Here is a 20,105-nt window from a genome sequence, read left to right on the forward strand (position 1 = left end):
GGTGTAAATCAGCGAAAAGAACCAGTCGTGAGTTCCAAAGTGCTAGTAGCAGTCTAGCTAGCACAATGGCTCTGCGCAGGGAGTCGAAAGTAATGGGGTATAATGGAGCAGTAGATCGTCATAAGCCACTCATATCTGTAAATCGTCCAAATGGCTCTGAGCACTATGGGACCTAACTTCTGAGGTCATCAATCCCCTAGAACTTAGAACTACTTAAACGTAACTAACCTAAGGACATCACACACATCCATGCCCGAGGCAGGATTCGAACCTGCGACCGTAGCGGTCGCGCGGTTCCAGACTGTGGCGCCTAGAACCGCTCAGCCAACCCCGGCCGGCCCACGAAGCCATGAACGCAAGTTGTCAACAAGGCATTGTGCAAACTATTGGAGGCTACTAAATGGTGTGAGCTGTGTCCAAATGGAATGTACTGCGTCCTCTGGTGCAGGTGAACCAATCATTAATTGTAAATGGTTGTGTTCGCCTGCTTGGAGACCATTTACAGCTGTTCACGCACTTCATGTTGCCGAAAACTATGTCATGTCACCGACCACAATTGTTCGTGACTGATTTGAAGAACATTCCGGAAAATTTCAGCTAATGATTTGGCCACCCAGATCGCCCGACATGGATCCCATCGGACATTTATGGAACATGATGATGGGGTCGGTCTGTTCGTGCACAAGATCCTACACCGGCAACAGTTTCGCAATTATGAACGGCTATGGAGGCAGCACGGCTCAATATTCCTGCAAGGGATTTCCAGACAACTTGTTGACTACGTCGAGATGCTGTACTACCCCGGATGAAATGAGGTGCTTCACGATATCGCACAACTTTTGTCATTCGAGTGTATTTTCTTCAATATTGTAACATAGGTTTAATAAATGTCTTGTTTATCGAAGACCGTCAGTACGTTTTTTGTTGATACTGAGTAAAAGATATTTTAGAATCTCCGAATCCCTTTCAGAGTAGTCAGTCATTAACCTTGCTTCATTCTGTAATTTTGTCCAGAGAGATCCACTGAGCTCTAAGCTCTGAGATACAAGCGTTTCCGAAGCTAGTTTATCCTTCTGCTTGTCTAAAATTAAATGCCTGTGGGACAAAGACAGCCTACGACCTGGAATGTATTTGGCACACATGTACACGAGTTTTTATGCCACGATATATAAAGGCCGAAATCTGTCAGAAGCGGCGTAATGAAATCAAAAATTTTTGGAAGCTTTTTTCGCTGAAGTATATTACGTTTATGGACGCCAGCACAAAGAAACTGATTGAACGGTAAGGAGACGATCTCTCTCTCTCTCTCTCTCTCTCTCTCTCTCTCTCTCTCTCTCTCTCTCTCTCTCTTCCTCCTCCTCCCCCTCCTTCCCCCCATCTCTCTACGTCTTCTCAGAATCGACTAAAATCACTTCTCACGCAGTCCAGACGGATAACTAGTTTGTTTATACAAATTATACATGTGTCAGATGCTGAGCATCAGTATTCGCAAGCATTACTAAAGCATCAATCAGGCGTGAGATTAGATCACTCCTGTTGACATTAGTTACGGAAGCCAAAGTGAATAAATGACTTTTTTTTCGTGAGAGGTTGTTGTTATTTTGTCTTTATTACTCAGCTGGTTTTCTTACTGTCAAGTTGCTGTTATAAAATCCAAGAAAGCGCTCTCGAAAGTCACTGGCCTGCAGTATCGCACTTTTCCAAACTCATATGGTTCTCTTTCGTAAGTCAGTGTCTGTCGTATGCGTCTCTTCGTAATCTGGAAGTCGACATAATGTTGAGACCTTTATAGTTCTGAATTTCTCTTCACTTTTCACCTACGTGTATCCACACAAACACAAATAAATGTCTATAATGGGAAACGGGGTAACTCAGAGGTCATGAAATTAGCATCAAAGAGTGTTAGAGCTCGCATTCGGAAGGACGACGGTTCAATCCCGCGTCCGGCCATCCTGATTTAGGTTTTCCGTGATTTCCCTAAATCACTCCAGGCCAATGCCGGGATGGTTCCTCTGAAAGGGCACGGCCGACTTCCTTCCCCATCCTTCCCTAATCCGATGAGACCGATGACCACGCTGTCTGGTCTCCTTCCCCAAACCAACCAAGAGTGTTAGAGCTAAGAGATATGAAAAATGTAGTTACTGGATGTGGAATGAGAAGACAAAAATGTTCGTCACCAAGTCAGTGAGAGTCCACGCATGGTGGATACAAGAAGGAATTACATACGCAAAAGAACAGAGCACAGGATTTTTAATTAGGTTACAATACATATTGTTGCTCACAATGATTCTTTTTTTGCTTTTGATTTACTGTGCATTTTAAATTAGTCAGCAGATCATAAAAAATGTAAATATTCTGCTAGTTAGAAACGAATATGTCTTTTGAAATATAACCATATCTTCTGGAATATGACTCAACGTCTTCCCCGATAGTCTTCATTCGTCTTTTAGCTATCAGCATACCCATTTTTTTACTTCCCACCTCGGTATCTGTGTTATTCATTGTGAATGGTGCATCTTTTTAGCCGAGCGATCGAAACCACTCACGGCAAGTGGGCCCCATCCTAGCCATACGGAGAGTGCATAGGCGGTTATTGCACTATTCAGCACTGCGAAGCCTCATCTTCTTACCAAAGCCAGGGAGGAAATGATAAAACGCTGTGTCGCTCGTTATACGGAGAGATCTGAAATAAAATGGAAAAGTGTACACGTGCACATTGAGCGGGGTTCGAACTAGTATCCATTCTGTTAATAGCGGCTTTCTTTTAACAGTCCTGCCTTATTTTTTAATGCAAACTAAAAATTTCTGTTACGCATTACAGTAACTAAAATACTCTAACCACAAACAAGTTCACATAATGTCTAATGAGAAAGTGAGGAAGACGGTCTAACATTTTTCCTTCCACTACTGGCTCAGTTGCTAGCTTAGCTAAGCATAAAACGGCACCATCAAAAAAATCGGGAAACCCAACATATGTAAGTACCTTAGCGAAATCGTCGAAAGAAGGACTTCGCTTTTCAGCAAACAAAAGACAGTTACAAAAGCAAAGAAAACACTCTTTAGAAATTTAGTATCACAGTAGAGCTATTCAGCTCAATTTTAATAATTATTCGCAGACTTAGCAACGATAAAAGAAAAACAAACAACAAGGGAGAAAAAATTTTAGTTAAGAGGTAAGGAACAAGCGTTCCAACACCTCGGAATAATTAGATGTAATTAAGATAAAATTATTAGTATTTTACGGAAACTTCCAACGAATGAATCTTGGCAAACTCACAAAAATATTAAGGAATACTTTCAAGAATTAAACCTATAATATTTAGGAACGGACACGAAAATCTTAATGAAATTGGTACAAATAAGCAATGAGTGAATTATACTGTATAACAAAATATGAACATGGTATTAGAAAGTGAAACAGCCCCGGAGATAAAAAAAAAGTCAGGGAATGCAATTAAGAAAAGTAATAGCAACTAAGGGAAATGAAAGAAGTAAACAAGTGAAGGAGAAATGGGATATCATAAAGTTGACTTACCGTCTGCCGGTCCGAAGCGAAAAAGTAAGTGACTCAGTAACTACTTTACGATCAAATTGAGAGTCCTGTTTCGAGTGCTCTACGTTTTTGTTATAACTCGGTGCGTCCGAAAGTGCCAGAAGCGCCCATGCAGTTGTGTCCAATACTGGAATAAAGATTTTCCCCATTCGGTGGTACTGCTTTGCGTGTTTAGCGGAGGATATCCACTTGTAAAAAACCTAGCATGACGGTACCTGCACTGTTAGTGTTGTCCACTCGTGCCCACAAGCAAACAGTTTCGGCGAGCGATCTCTTGTAAAACAACTATTGTAACTGAACCAGAATAAATGATTAAGGGTTGCAGAGTAAATTTTAGGAGAGCTTTTATCCATGGCGGTGTCGTGCGCTTAACAATATTTTCCGCGCAGCGCAGGCGTTGGCACGCGAGGAAGGTGGCAAAACACGTTTATTCCAGCGACGGATAAGCCAGCCATTGTGTGATTTCGCATCAGTTCAAAAACGCCAAACATTACGCGCACCAAGAAGGATTTCCAGATCGCATAAAAACGACTATGTGAGGACAATACATAGCTATGCACAGTGTAGAATTTTGAAGCTCGGCGCACTGTTCCATTGGTGTGCTCTAGCTGCGAAGTCTTATCTGCTCTAATACAAAATGTCTGTGCGAGCTGGCAACGTATGGGCTTCATTTCTGGCATTCATCAGTGCGATTCAGATGGGTCAACTTGTTGAAAACTATCGAGCATTAACGGGAAGAAACGTTCTTGTCTGAGAGACACGTAGAGGTTAAACCGTTTACGATCTGTACCGCTGTCAAAATTGTCTGTGAAGTTCCGAACTTTTAACAACAAAAGATGTACCTGAAGAGACGTTGATCTTTCAAATATTTTATTTGAGTATTGTTAAACGACTGTTCACAAGTGTAAGAGCTCCCGGAAGTTAAAGCGTCAAAAATTCGCCTTAAAATAGAAAAATGGCTCTGAGCACTATGGGACTTAACATCTATGGTCATCAGTCCCCTAGAACGTAGAACTACGTAAACCTAACTAACCTAAGGACAGCACACAACACCCAGTCATCACGAGGCAGAGAAAAACCCTGACGCCGCCGGGAATCGCCTTAAAATAGACAATACTGTATAAAAATGCTTGTCTGTATGGACATAATCATAGCTCATCCTCACCGTGCGCAGTATGGCTGAAGGATTATCTTCATTTAGTTGTACTCCATATTAGCCTCCCCGCCCCCCTAACATAGATCATCAGTGTAAGAACGATAATATAGTGGCATTCGACCAGAAATAGCTGGTTCGAATTGTAGTGATGGGACCCGCTTTTACCACCAGTTTACCTACGGCGAGTGGAGGAAGTGTTCCCCGGCGGGGTCAGGGATTTTCTCTGCCTCGTGATGACTTGGTGTTGTGTGATGTCCTTAGGTTAGTTAGGTTTAAGTAGTTCTACGTTCTAGGGGACTGATGACCATAGATGTTAAGTCCCATAGTGCTCAGAGCCATTTGAACCATTTTTGATGGAAGTGTTCTGACGTAAAAGGTTTGGCCGGAAAGGAGTGCGTTACATTTTTTAAAAAACTTATTGCTCGTATTTCTTCGAAGTAGCTTGCACATTATCCACTGAATCGAGATGCTTTCATCCGAGATCCCTGTTCAGCCGAAGAAACAAAAATAAAGTCCGTCGTTTTGCAGTTTCCACGATACACCAAACTCCTTTCGAACGCGGCCGACTCTGAAGTACTGCCTTGTAAAACTGAGATTTTTCCGGCATCAATCGAAAAACTTGTTCGACGGTCTGAATTCAGTAACTGGCGACATGAGGCACATGGTCGTCCGTTCGAGATGTTTACGGGACGTCCCTCTCGGGCCTCGGGGGTGATCTCCACCCCGACATTCTCCAAACATCTTGTGCCACCTGTTTGGCTGCGACCAGAAAGACAATATCCCTGAAGGCTTCCTTAAACATTCTTTGAGTTTCCAGAGGCGTCTTGTTGGGCTTCACTGAAAAATTTATCGCATAGCGTTGCTCTAAGGATTTCTCCATAGTAGGTTCGACGCGACGTAGAGGTTCTGGAAGAAGCCGTCTTAACGCACCAAGAACACGGAGGCATTTGGGCGACCTACCACTGGATAGCTAAGGATCCCCCTCCACCCACCTCAATCGGTCCGACAACTGTGTCAGAGAAAATTGCGACGAATTACTTTTCGGACACGCCCTGTACATTGCGCGATCGTCAGACTGAGTGGCAGTAGTCTTAAGTACGAAACCATTCTGCACTACTTTTTAGGTGTATAACTCGTTCCAAAAGGGGACATACGTAATATGGGTCTGGAGTTCCATTCCGCTCCTCAGCGGAATGTGCGCTTTTTTTCAACTTCTACACAGGATAAAAAAAAAAAATGGTTCAAATGGCTCTGAGCACTATGCGACTTAGCTTCTGAGGTCATCAGTCGCCTAGAACTTAGAACTAATTAAACCTAACTAACCTAAGACATCACACAGATCCATGCCCGACGCAGGATTCGAACCTGCGACCGTAGCGGACGCTCGGTTCCAGACTGAAGCACCCAGAACCGCACGGCCACTCCGGCCGGCACACAGGATAAAATTGTGTGCGCGACCGAGGCACGCAATTGGAACTTTGTTTTCAGTGCACAATGCTCTTACCGACAATATTTTTAAATATAAAATTTTTGTTTCGCAGATTATGATATTTCACAACACGATTACATCGCAGTAACAGAAACAAAACTCGATTTATAAAACGTCGGGTGGGAAATTTTGGTTTCGTAGCTTGTTTATCTTTCTTTTACCAAACACAGTACATAACGAATGTGTAAAACATTTATTAGCCAGCATATCTGATACAATCCACCAGGTAAATTGTAATTTAATACTGCAATACAACATGGTTAGTGTATAACACGAGCGATGGGCGCTCCATATGACATTTTTCATGTAATGTCGTGGCCAAAAATTCTGTCAGTCTTGAGGGTATCTGTGTTTCTAGTATCTGGTTTCCTACATACAAGTATGTCTTATGGACGCAACTCAGTTTTTTCCTGACGTTGGTCCAAATATTAGCAGAACGAAGTTTGCACGTTTCTCAACCTTAAATATTTTCATCTAAAAAATTACGCAACTCTGGAAAAAGGGAGATGAAATCATTTGAAACGGAAGGAGGGGAGAAAGGAAGACTGAATTTTAACGTCCCGTCGACAGCACGGTCTTTAGAGGCGGAGCACTACCTCGGATTATGAAAGGATGGGAAAGAAAATCAGCCGCATCCTTTTCGAAGGAATCATTCCGGCAGTTGCCAAGGGCGGGTTAGGGAAACCACGAAAATGGCCGCACCGGGATTTGAACTGTCGTCCTCCCGAATGTGAGCCCAATGTGCTAACAACTGCATCACCTCGCACGCTCATTGCTTCAGTCCTGTCCTTTCGGAGGAACGGCCGGCCGGAGTGGCCGAGCAGTTCTAGGCGCTTTAGTCTGGAACCGCGTGACCGCTACGGTCGCAGGTTCGAATCCTGCCTTGGGCATGGATGTGTTCAAATGGTTCAAATGGCTCTAAGCACTATGGCACTTAACATCTGAGGTCGTCAGTCCCCTAGACTTAGAACTACTTAAACCTAACTAACCTAAGGACATCACACACATCCATGCCCGAGGCAGGATTCGAACCTGCGACCATAGCAGCAGCGCGGTTCCAGACTGAAGCGCCTAGAACCGCTCGGCCACTCCGGCCGGCCATGGATGTGCGTGATGTCCTTAGGTTAGTTAGGTTTAACTAGTTCTAAGTTCTGGGGGACTGATGACCTCAGATGTTAAGTCCCATAGTACTCAGAGCCATTTGAACCATTTTTTTTCGGAGGAACCAGCCCAGCATTCCCCTGAGGCCAATTAGGGAAAACACGGAAAATTTAAATCAGGATGGCTGGACAAGGATCTGAACCGTCGCCCTTCCGAATGCGAGTCCAATGTGCTAACCACCGGACCACCTCAGTTGGTCACGTGACTTTGCAAGTAGTGTAAGTGGGCAACAGAAACTACGTTCTCCGCACAAAAATGCTCAGTCCGTAGAGATTCTTACTCTGTGGTTTTCTCGCCTGTTGACAGGGCGGTTAATGCATCTCGAGTGCGTGAATAAATAGCCATTGATGCGAGGCACGTGAAAGAGCGGGCAAAGTGGGCTAAGGTCGAGTTTTGTGCGCCGAGGCTGGGAGCCTACGGAGCAAGCGGGCTGACCCAGCCTCGCGTGACCTTGGCAATGACATCGGCCGAGGACGGCCCAGTCGGCAGCGCCGCGGCGCGCGAGCCTACCCCAGGGCGGTCTGGTGTGCGCGTGCGAAGCTGCCGCTGCCGCCGCCGCCGACGCCGCCCCCGCTGCAGCTGCAGTGCGTGTGCGCGTGCTGCGTGCGCCCTCGTGTGTGTGTGTGTGTGTGTGTGTGTGTGTCGCGGCGCGCGTGCACAGCACAGCGGAGCGGTCCGGTACCCAAACCCCGGCGACGGCGGAAATCGATATGCGGCACGTGGCAGACACAGGGGCTCTGGTGCGGGGGCGGGGGTGGGCGTGGTGGGCGGGGGCTGGAGAGGGGTGTGGAGGAGTGCAGCCGCCGGCGATGCGCCCGACGCGCGGTTGTGTGCGTTGTCTGGCTGCACAGCCGCCGTCTGGCTGCGTGTTCAGGGGGAACTGCCCAAACGCCGCACGCAACTGCGTCGCGTCGCGTGAGCCCGGCCTGTTACAGCCGCGGCTCTGCGCTACTCTGCTTCCGACAGATACCGCAAAATTTACTACAGAAATGGCTGGCCGCCGTTTCGATTCGAGGGTACTGGGTTCGAACCTCCATTCCACTACTCTTACGTGAAACGCTTTCCCATCACTTTCTTTTAAAATTTAGGAGAAATATGGTCATAATACTACAGAAAGATCACTTTCCATACGCAGAATGAGTCAGAGATAAGAAAATCCAAGTCACACATACCTATCTTCCTAGCTGCGGTCGATTCGAGAGTATTGGTTTGGAAGCCAGGTCCGGCTACTTTAGTTACTTTACTTTACATGTGTCAAGGGCCTTATCGACCATACGCCTGCTCTATGAGCCTCTTTCACTTCTGCCTGTCCAGTGCGCTGTTTGTCTAGTTGCTGCTGCTGTTCATCCTCATTGTGTCCTCCCGAATGTTATACCCCCATCTGATCCTGGGTCTCCCTCTTCTTCTCGTTCCTTCTATTGTTCTGCTGAATGCCATTCTAGGTAGTCTATTCTCTGTCATTCTTGCTATATGGCCGGCCCAATTCAATCTTCTCCTCTTGAACACTTCGACGAAGTACTGGTGTTTGTACAGCCCTCCTAATTCTTCATTTCTTCTTATTCTCCATTCCATGTTATTTTCGTCATATACAGGTCCAAAAATATTCCTTAGTACTTTTCTTTCGAATATTAACAGTTTTTCTTCATCTTTCTTTCTAAATATTAATGTTTCACATCCATATAACATTACAGGTATAATGGTCGATTGATATAAGTGGATTTTGAAGTTATGGCTAAGGTCCGGCTACGCTCATCCAGAATTTTTACAGTCATTTCTTTGCAAAATGTTTTCAGAGCCCTGGGAAAAATACAAGATACGAACCATTTTTTTTAATACTTCACATCACTCAGGGAAAGCAATGCCAGGTTCGGATTTGAAGTAGTACCTCTGACAGTATCAACATAACGAGATGTGTGTGGCTGTTATCGCTAAACCGAATGTATAACCCTAGAGAACAGGTAGACTGTACAAAAATTATACTGCCTCCACTGCATATCTCTCTCTCTATGCTCGTGAGAGAAGGATAAGCAAAACACGCCAGGGTGGCCGAGAGCGCTAACGCGCTGCTTCCTTAGACTCGGGTGGGCGCGCCGGCCCCCGGATCGAGTCCGCCCGGCGGATTACCGACGAGAGCCGGTGTGCCGGCCAGCCTGGATGTGGTTTTTAGGCGGTTTTCCACATCCCGCTAGGTGAATACTGGGCTGGTCCCATGTCCCGCCACAGTTACACAGCTCGCAGACATCTGAACACATTCACACTATTTCATGGATTCCACTAGACACAGACAGTTGGGGTACACTATTTCCGTCCTGGGGGGTACGGGGTGGCGGCAGGAAGGAAATCCGGCCACCCCTTAAAATTAACATGCCAAATGCGATTAACCATGGCCGACCCTGCGTATCTGCGGGACAAGGCGCAAGCGATAGCGATAGAGAAGGATAAACAAAATCTAGTGAAACGCACCCGACTGCCTGGCTGTCGATGGCCCTCCCATACACTGGCTTAATTTTTTTTTAAGCGTCTGTTCTCAAAAAAATGGTTCAAATGGCTCTGAGCACCATGGGACTTAACTTCTGGGGTCATCACTCCCCTAGAACTTAGAACTACTTAAACCTAACTAATCTAAGGACATCACACACACCCGTGCCCGAGGCAGGATTTGAACCTGCGACCGTAGCGGCCGCGCGGTTCCAGACTGCAGCGCCTAGAACCGCTCGGCCACTCCGGCCGGCCGTCGGTTATCAATTAATCTTTAAAATGTATAAATGCCAAGGCATTTGTGAATTTTGGGCATTTACGCAGGCACTTATCCTGGGCATTTGCTCCATCGTGTAAATGCCCGGGCATTTTACATCACTATTCACGGGTGGAGCCGTCCGTTGATTTCATGCTAAGCGGTCCGTGCCTGCCAGTCCATGAGGTTGTTAACAGTGGTTGTTCCTTCACGTTTGTACTCCACACTCGCATCACCAACAGCCGTCTTGAGCAGCTTTAGAACGGTTGAAATGTCCCTGATCGATTTGTTACTCGCGTGACATCCAGTGAGTACCTAGACAGCATCCCAAGTCACTCAGCTCTCCCGGCCCACTCACGCTGCAGTTAGTGCTTCTCTGCTGACAACAAAACACACCCCGGCTCCTTTAATAATGGCTGGTAGGTCTCTCGTCGCCAGCCCGATATTACATAGGTGTGTCCGGATACTTTTGATCGGATAGCGTATTCTGCACCTACATTTGTATTCCGCGAGCCACCTGACGGTGTGTGGCGGAACGTACGCCTGGTACCTCCGTATGATACCTCCTCCCTTTCCTCTTCTGTTCACGAATGGCGCCTAGGAACAGTGATTGCTGTTGAACCTCAGTAATAGCTCTAATTTCTCGAATCCTCTCGTTAGGATCATGTAGTGAGACGTATGTGGGAAGAAGTAATATGGTTAGACCGACTCTTCCGGAACGCACTCCATTGGAGATTCAGTAGTAAACCACTCCGTGGTGAACAACGTCACTCTTGCAGTGTCTGCCATTGGAGTTTGTTGAGCATCTCCGTAATGGTCTCCTAGCGACAAAAGGCTCCTTTACTGGTTTCGAACCCCCGTCCAGTTGCTCATATTCTTAAGTTTTTCGCCATTTCGTCACAAAAATTTGTGCGAATGAGGGGAATTACAACTACAGAACGGTTGCTTTCCGTTTGTATCATTTCTCGCGGGAACGTAAATGACGGTTGCTAAGCCGGCCTGGGTGGCCGAACGGTTCTAGGCGCTACAGTCTGGAACCACGCGACCGCTACAGTCGCAGGTTCGAATCCTGCCTCGGGCATGGATGTGTGTGATGTCCTTAGGTTAGTTAGGTTTAAGTAGTTCTAAGTTCTAGGGGACTGATGACGTCAGAAGTTAAGTCCCATAGTGTTCAGAGCCATTTGAACCATTTTTGAACTGTTGCTAATTTGAGATTTGAATGAGTAGGCTACCTTTCACAATGCGAACCACACGACATAGAAGGTGGCTCGTTCTCGTTAAATCCTGGTCTATAAATCTAGACAAATGGTGGATCACGCAAATATTATACTCCTTTAATATAAATATACGAAGGAGTAAAAATAACAATCTCTAGGCCTTGGGAGATCAATAGGCACATAAACAACACGGAAAACGTTGCTAACCGTTCGTACGAGTCGTTCAGAGTTAACAGAATAAACACACACGCACACAAACACACACACACACACACACACACACACACACACACACACACACACACACAAAATCAATTGTATCTACACTGCAGCTAATGTAAAAATGTAAGCCGTAAAAAATGTAAGAAAATGTAAGCCGTAAAAAATGTAAGAAAACGTAATACTTTTAAGTGATACGCGAATACGATAGGGGCAGGCAATAGTAACTGTACAGATCAGAAAGGATTTGGGTGAAAGAGGCACAGGAAGAGGAGGGGAGGCGGCAGAGACCGCTTAAGGAAACATCTTCGAATTCGCTGTTAGAGCTTTGAGCGAATCCTCGGAACTTTCAGGCCGAATTTCGAGGGGAATAAGGTTTAAATTCCCTATCGCGAGACGAGTTATCCATTAATTCTCCCAAAGTTCTTAGAGCGAATTTTGAGATGTTTCCTTAAGTATTTTCTGCCCTCCTTGCCCATCTGTCTCTTTCTCCATGTGGTGTCACCGCCAGACACCACACTTGCTAGGTGGTAGCTTTTAAATCGGCCGCGGTCCGCTAGTATACGACGGACCCGCGTGTCGCCACTGTCAGTAATTGCAGACCGAGCGCCACCACACGGCAGGTCTAGAGAGACGTACTAGCACTCGCCCCAGTTGTACAGCCGACGTTGCTAGCCATGGTTCACTGAGAATTACGCTCTCATTTGCCGAGACGATAGTTAGCATAGCGTTCAGCTACATTTGCTACGACCTAGCAAGGCGCCATTACCAGTATAGATATTGAGATTCTATTAATGTATCATCAAGAGCGATGTTCTACAAATGTGGATTAAAGTTAAGTATTCCAGAAGCTACGTACGTTTCTTTATAGCATTCATTACGTATCCTGTTTCAGACCTCACGCCAGCCTGCGTGAGCTTAGCGTGCATTTCGGCCTCCTCTAACTACAAGGTGTTGGCATTTCTGCCAACACTTCACTCCAAATGCTGTCTGATCTGAACAATTACACATAAAAGTGCGTAATCCATTTGTCTTGCATAACTTTTTTTTTTCGAAAAATTCTGAGACAGGTATTGTGATGCAGTGCAGTGGATATTAGCATGAATCTTTCGGACAGACATATTTAAAAGAAAACTATATCACGAGCGTGAGGATATGGATTGTTATCCACTCGAAAACTTGTGCATTGTAGACATATAAAAACAAAACAATAGTGTTTTTGAAAAATCATGCTTTGGCACAATAGCTTTATGACCTTCATTAAACGTACCGCAAAACTAAAAATTTAGGTCAAACTGCAGCCCTGTTAACATATGTATAAATCGGATACCACCCTGCATTCTTAATGTCCGTGCAGATCTAGATACAAATGATGGGACTGGATGGATGAACTGTCAGTGACTTGGTATTTTTGGTAAGCATGGTTGCCATGACGAATGTTGTACCGGTATGATATGATTGTTTTCCCTTGCGGTCACGGTCTCTATTTACGGTCTTTCTCAGTGCATGTGGATACCTGAGGATGATCTGTTGTTTGATTGAAAAGGTAGTTCTAATAAAGTGAAATACAGCCGTTGTGCTAAATCATAATTTTCCAAAAAAATATTTAAGAGCAGTTAATCACTGTCTCGTTAGAAAAATAGTGAAAACAATAGTGGCTGACTGCGGTAATTACATTAATACTGTTACGTCTTCCGTTCGACGCTATGCGGGGATCCCATTCATGAACAGACAATTCAGATGATAATTTATTCTACATCTAATATCAAATAGTAGAAATAATAGATAACTTAGTTGCTGCGTCAGTTGCTGACGGTAGAAGTGAATTTGGAAATATATAAATATATAAAAGAGTTATAAATCTGTGACTTTTCAGTACAATGTCTGTTCTGAAGATGTCAAGCCCCGGCTACTATGAAAGTCTTTAAATGTTATTCAACAGGCAGGCACGAAACATGGGGCCAGTTCATGAATGTTCAAACTTAGATCAACCTGCCGCCGGATTCCGGAGAGAGAATGCTTGCATCTTATTGGTAGAGGCGTAACCGTTCGTGGGAGAGGCCTCATGCCGCGGTGGCGGCTGTGGGAAACACGGCGGCGTAACTGACGGCGCGCCTATTTGAAAGAACGGCGAACGGATAGCGGCCGATATCGCAAACTTTAGAATTTAAAATCGTGTGAAACAGATTAAAGTTTGATAGTACTGTGCCATTTATTGTTATTAATGTGATACATTAATGTATGTGTACAATCCGCAACGGTACATGATACTTTCCGAATGAATACAAACCATCGAAACAACAGACTATATAAGACGAAACGTCTTCAGGTCCTGATAATATGCATGCTCATATTATTCCGATGGAGACACGTGGTTCTACAGGCAGATCCAAATCTGTCGTTTGTATGCGCATGCGTGCTCGCGTTTTGTCGCACGTGACTTTGCTTTTGGTCTGCGAACGCTGCTACCTGTCACGCATCGATTATACCGATCTCATTTGCCAGGGGACGGGGGACAACGGGATTTCGCGTGTCGCTGCATACGTGACTACCGCGGCGTAAATGATGGAGCTACGGCGATCCAATCGCTCTGGCGGTTGCGGGCGTGATAGACGGAGTCTCCTCTGGGTACCCAGGCACCAAAAACGTGCCGCGCATCGGTAACACTGGGGAGTGAGACAGAAACTGATAGAGGACTAATGTGGGCGTAATCCGACTACCTTAACTGCACAGAGCACGAAAAAATTAAGTGAATAGTATCACTGTGACGGCAAAGAAAAAATTGAAGTGATAGACATATGATAGTTCAAGAACACTATCATATCGACATTTATACGTCTTGGCGAATATATCTGGTGACAATACATAATTAATGCCCAGGTAAGCAAGTTACATTCTTCTTCCTCAATTTCGTATAGTTGAATGCATGTGAGATCTTGAGCTAACAGCGAGTCTCCTTGTAAAAGCTGTTTAAGCAAATTTAAATAAAAGTTTCGCGCCATTGTCGTCTCTATCATCTCACCACAAATTGACGCTACTTATCGAACCATCGTTGAGACTATAAGAGATAGTAGCCTGCATAATGTAGTTCTTATTTCTACAGAGAACTGTATCATCCCATCGACAGCCTGTTTGGCGATGGTTTTGTATCTACACATCGTGTTATCTTTAGATTATAGAATCCACCGAATAAGGAGAAGATTGCTATATATACTCTGCCCGAACAGGCCATGAAGGCCCAACGACCGACCGGCCGCCGTGTCATCCTCAGACTACATGCGTCACTGGATGCGGGTATGCCGGCCGGGGTGACCGAACGGTTCTAGGCGCTACAGTCTGGAACCGCGTGACCGCTACGGTCGCAGGTTCGAATCCTGCCTCGGGCATGGATGTGTGTGATGTCCTTAAGTTAGTTAGGTTTAAGTAGTTCTAAGTTCTAGGGGACTGACGGATGACCTTAGAAGTTAAGTCTCATAGTGCTCAGAGCCAGTTTTGATGCGGGTATGGAGGGGTATATGGTCAGCACACCGCTCTCCCGGCCGTATGTCAGCTTATGACACCGGAGCCGCTACTTCTCAATCGAGTAGCTCTTCAGTTTGCCTCAAAAAGGCTGATGCACCCCGCTTGTCAACAGTGCTCGGCAGATCGGATGGTCACCCATCCAAGTGCTAGCCCAGCCCGACAGCGCTTAACTTCGGTGACCTGACGGGAACCGGTGTTAACACTGCGGCAAGGCCGTTGGCAAGGGGAAGATTAGATAGCAATTATATTTCAGAACAAATTAGTGTAACTGTGTTCTCTTCGCCGTCAATAATTTAAACTTGTTTTAAGGCTATATACATGGCAAGCTCCTGCTGACATTGCAAGGTAATAAACAGATTTCATCGTAAAGAAAGAGAGAGAGAGAGAGAGACTGAAAGTGGCGAAAACCTCAATTGTAACATATACTGAATCATATCATAGTCGAGAGGGACTAGCCGAGCGGTCTTGGCCGCTGCAGTAATGGACTGTGCGGCTGATCCCGGCGGAGGTTCGAGTCCTCCCTCGGGCATGGGTGTGTGTGTGTGTTTTTCCTTAGGATAATTTAGGTTAAGTAGTGTGTAAGCTTAGGGACTGATGATCTTAGCAGTTAAGTCTCATAAGATTACACACACATTTGAACATTTTTGAATTATATCATAACTTGCTAGAGGCAGACACACAAACACGTCTGAACTATGTCAAAAGAAGACAACTGACAAGAAAAAGAGACGTAAGTTAAACTCAGGAAGATGTGAACTATTGAAGGAAAAAGTGGAAAATTCAACAGACAGTTCAACGTATCGGATGAATAGAACAAAATTAAAAATATAAATCTCAAAATTTTAGAAGATGGTGGAGAAGTAAAAAAGAAAACAATAACGAAGAATGTGTTACATTAGGGACACTGGATGAAATCTATCATTGCAGGAAAAGGAGGCATGACCATTCTATAAAAGAAAAAAATGTATAACAATCGGAATGATGAACTAAGAAGACTAACTAAAAGGAACAGAGAGAAGTGGATTAAAGATGACGAGACTGAATAACTGAAAAGAAGGTGAATCAGAAGAAATGACTGTCTTTCATCTTCTACGAGAGCCTATAGAAAAATAATGCCTCTGATTTTTTTATGTAAAAACTCAGAAAGATTTTCAAATAAAACAAACATTAGCAACATACTATATCTTTATTCTTAATGTTTATATATTTATTTCTCAATATAGTTACTCTGGCGGCGGACACATTTCTCTGAACGCGAGACGAGATTGTTGATACAGTCATTGTAGGATGTTTGACTTTGTTAACAGAGCGACAACCTCACCTCTGGTTGTACGGCTTCATCGCTATCAAAGTGAACTGTCCGTTGTTTTAGTTTTCTAGGCGCTCACTCCGGCACCGCGCGACTGCTACGGTCGCAGGTTCGAATCCTGCCTCGGGCATGGATGTGTGTGATGTCCTTAGGTTAGTTAGGTTTAAGTAGTTCTAAGTTCTAGGGGACTGATGACCACAGATGTTAAGTCCCATAGTGCTCAGAGCCATTTGAACCATTTTTTGTTTTAGTTTTGCAAACACATTAAAATCGGATGGAGCAAAGTCGGATGATCGATGACAGCGATCCCAAGGCATCGGATTGTTGCAGATGTCGATGTGTGTGGTCTAGCATTATTATACTGAAGGAGAAGATACTCAATGGGTGGACGAACACGTTTTTTCTCACGCACCGACACAGCTACTTTTTATACCGCCATGTTAGACGCTACAATTCGGAGCCATCTAGCGGCAGAGGTTTGCAACTTGCCTCAGCGCAGCGGGGAAGTCTGCAAGATAATATGCATGACATGTTATACCTCAAGCGACACAGAGAACAGAATAAATAATTCGGAGGCATTGCTTGTCAGCACGCCCTCGCAAAACATACGATTCAAGACCAGGTAAGCTAACATTTCCCTCAGAATTGCTTGTATCACAGCATCGCGAGAAAGACTCTGTGAAATTGTGAAGGAATAAAGAGTCGACAATCTTTGGAACTGTCCGCGAGGTGCACTTGGGTAGTTAAATCGGTAAAATACGAACCGCGAATGGAGTGTTTCAGAATACAGCACACAACTGACTTGTCACATAATTAATTTATGTTTTTTTTTTCCTCTCTGCGATTGCTGATTCTTCTAAGTACTGCTGTGTTGGATCAGAGAAATTTAATGAGATGCTGCAGTGTGTTTATTTAAACATCACAGCTGTTACACAATAAGTCGCGATGTTCATAGAATCATGCCTTTATATGTAAAGAGAAAATTATTTTCCCGAGATTGAGCTTTTCCCCGGGAAACACAGAGGAGATGATGTCAGTATTATTTACGTCTACTGATGGCGAAACACACACACACACACACACACACACACACACACACACACACACACACACACACACACACGGGGGGGGGGAGTGAGAGGGAGGGAGGGAGGGAGAGGGAGAGGGAATTATAAATGGGAAAACGGCTGACAACGGAAAGTGAGCAATTTTTCAACATGTATCTTCCAGCTTCGATATGCAGTCACTGTGTGTACAGTTTAGCTGTAATAAAAACTAAAATGCTGGCTGCATGAAATTCTCCTTTGATCTCGCACACCGTTCGCCTGTGTGCTTTGCACGTGGACTATAAGGATTTACATACACAATCAAAGCTGAAATTCCAACGGCAGGTGCTATGTGTATTGCACGTGCCACACGAGACCAGTTTGCGAGTCAACCGCAGTGTCGAGGCATTTGTGGTGGTGCACCAAAGTCCAACACAACCCGCCGCTAAAATTGGTCCTGCGTTCTGCGGCGGAATTATTAACTCGCAAATGAAGTAGCATTTGCCGGAAATGGACTCTAACTGCACGAGTGCGACCGATCGGCACCCGAAAATCGTTTCGTATTGCCATACTCATTCGGCAGCCCAGGAAGCAATGCCGGATTTTCTCACACCCAGATTTATCCACTCCCGAAGGTATCCTGGGAGTAATATTTCTTCCTTCTAGAGCTGAATAGCACTGTAATATCTCTGTGTTTCGAGCAAGGTTCTCCACTGAGCTTCGTTATACAGCTACCAGTAAATTTAACGAGTCAGAAAAAAATACGATGGAGACGTGGTGGCTCTTAGGAATAATTCAGACGTTTTACTAGAGCGACGCAGTGTTATAGTTTTTCTCATATTCTGGCGTATATACGTGATACTGTAGTAATATTTAAAAAAAATACACAGCACAAGAAATAACTGTGGTTGTCAAAGTACAGAAAAAGCCAAGACTTTTGCAAGCTGCCACAAAATGATTTCCTCTTATAGCTCTACAGGACGTCATGGATATAACTGCAGGTATTTTTATACGTGGTATTTTAATATGTACATACAAACTTTACAACCTGATGTTTTCAGCATGGTCGTAACTTCACTGCGACTGTCAGTATACAAAAAAAAAAAAAAAAAAAAAAAAAAAAAAAAAAAAAAAAATTAGTTCTAAGCACAGTGGGATTTAACATCTGAGGTCATGAGTCCCCTAGACTTAGAACTACTTAGACCTAACTAACCTAAGGACATCGCATACACCCATGCCCGAGGCAGGAATCGAACCTGCGACCGTAGATGCAGCACGGTTCCGGACTGAAACGCCTAGAACCGCTCGGTCACAACGGCCGGCCATACGCTAACCGTTTTGTGTCCCACAGCTCAACACCTGCCCTGCCGCCCACCTCAAAATAAGCATGTATGTCTTGTTCTTGCAACATGGAGGTACTAACCAACCTAAAAACATACTACTCCTAGTACCTGTAATTATTAGTCTGCAAATGATGTAAATGCTAATGTAATGTTGTTCAGTAAACCGTCCTGTAACCAATAAAGTAAACAGAAGTCTAAGTTATACACTTAGAAAGCAGGCTGTTGCCAGCAGCCGCATCGTACTTCATACCCTAAAATCTGTCAGTGAATACCGCTTGCAGTGGTAAAATGGTACTTGTAACGGGAAGTTATCCACGTCGCTCAGATGCGACATGTGAACTGTCTCCTCTCAACGTCGTTTGCTCGAAGTTGTCCTGATATTACGTTACAAGCTCCTGCGTTTGACATCACATCCATCAGAGAGTTCAAAGGTTTCAAACGTTTCCTCCCTTCGTCTCGGCACAGATTTGGAGTGACAGGTACGAATCGTCAAAAAACGCGACCTCTTCTCAGAAACAGTCGATCCTTTAACGTCTGTAACAGACGCTAGGACAAGTGATAACCTGTATGTATAGCATACGGTGATAGGTCAGAGGTCACCATTTTCGTTGAAACGTGAACTATCGAGAGGGGGATGGGAAAAACGGAACAAATAATTTTGTCGCAACAACTGCCGCACCAACGGATTTTCACGGTTGGACGAAAGCTACACACACACACACACACACACACACACACACACACACACACACACACACACGAGCGCGCTCACAAATAGTACCGCCCTACCGATTACACGATTCGTGGATTACGAACTATCCTAGTTAATACAGTCAGATTTTGCATATTATTAAAAACATAAAAAATGTATTAAACTGTATTAAATAATATCAAATTACGTCGTCGGATATAAGACGAAACTCTGCGTCCCGGCGTAAGCTCTCCCTCGTTCCGTTACGGGAACAAAAGACTCATTACATCAATGTCCGCTAGATGGCAAGCGCGTGGCAGTTCCGCCAGTAGTCGCTAACTTGGCATCGCGAAATTTTCCGCCAACTTTCGCAGCGGATAATGGAACTTCTGTAGCTATTTCATGACAGGTGAAGCTACAGTGCGGAACTAGTTTTGAGAATTTGCAGTTCGACACCCATACACGTGGCAATAAAATATATTACGAATATCAATGGAACTCAACGAATTTAAATTTGTTATTTTTTATGATTATGGAAGATATTTAAAAGTGATAACCGTAATATGTTCCTTAAAAAAAGAAAAAAAATCTAGAGGTTTACTGAATCTATAACCTAAAGTAACGATTGGTTCACGTCATATTTAGCCAAAAATACATAAATATAT

General features: G+C 44.5%; 1 protein-coding gene and 1 pseudogene across 1 annotated transcript in view; both read right to left on the reverse strand.

Moving 5' to 3' along the window:
- The window catches only part of LOC126101407 (B lymphocyte-induced maturation protein 1 homolog), an 89,661-nt gene that overhangs the window by 66,521 nt on the left and 3,035 nt on the right, over positions 1 to 20,105 (reverse strand). The window contains exons 2-3 of the mRNA XM_049912070.1: positions 8,074 to 8,312; positions 7,795 to 7,932 (exon numbers count right to left, since the gene is read on the reverse strand). Coding sequence (XP_049768027.1) covers positions 7,795 to 7,932; positions 8,074 to 8,312 — 377 coding nt within the window. The remainder of the gene's footprint in view (positions 1 to 7,794; positions 7,933 to 8,073; positions 8,313 to 20,105) is intronic.
- LOC126102400 (5S ribosomal RNA) lies at positions 15,155 to 15,272 on the reverse strand (annotated as a pseudogene).

Source organism: Schistocerca cancellata, chromosome 9 (genome assembly GCF_023864275.1).
Source record: "Schistocerca cancellata isolate TAMUIC-IGC-003103 chromosome 9, iqSchCanc2.1, whole genome shotgun sequence".
Lineage (NCBI taxonomy): Eukaryota > Metazoa > Arthropoda > Insecta > Orthoptera > Acrididae > Schistocerca > Schistocerca cancellata.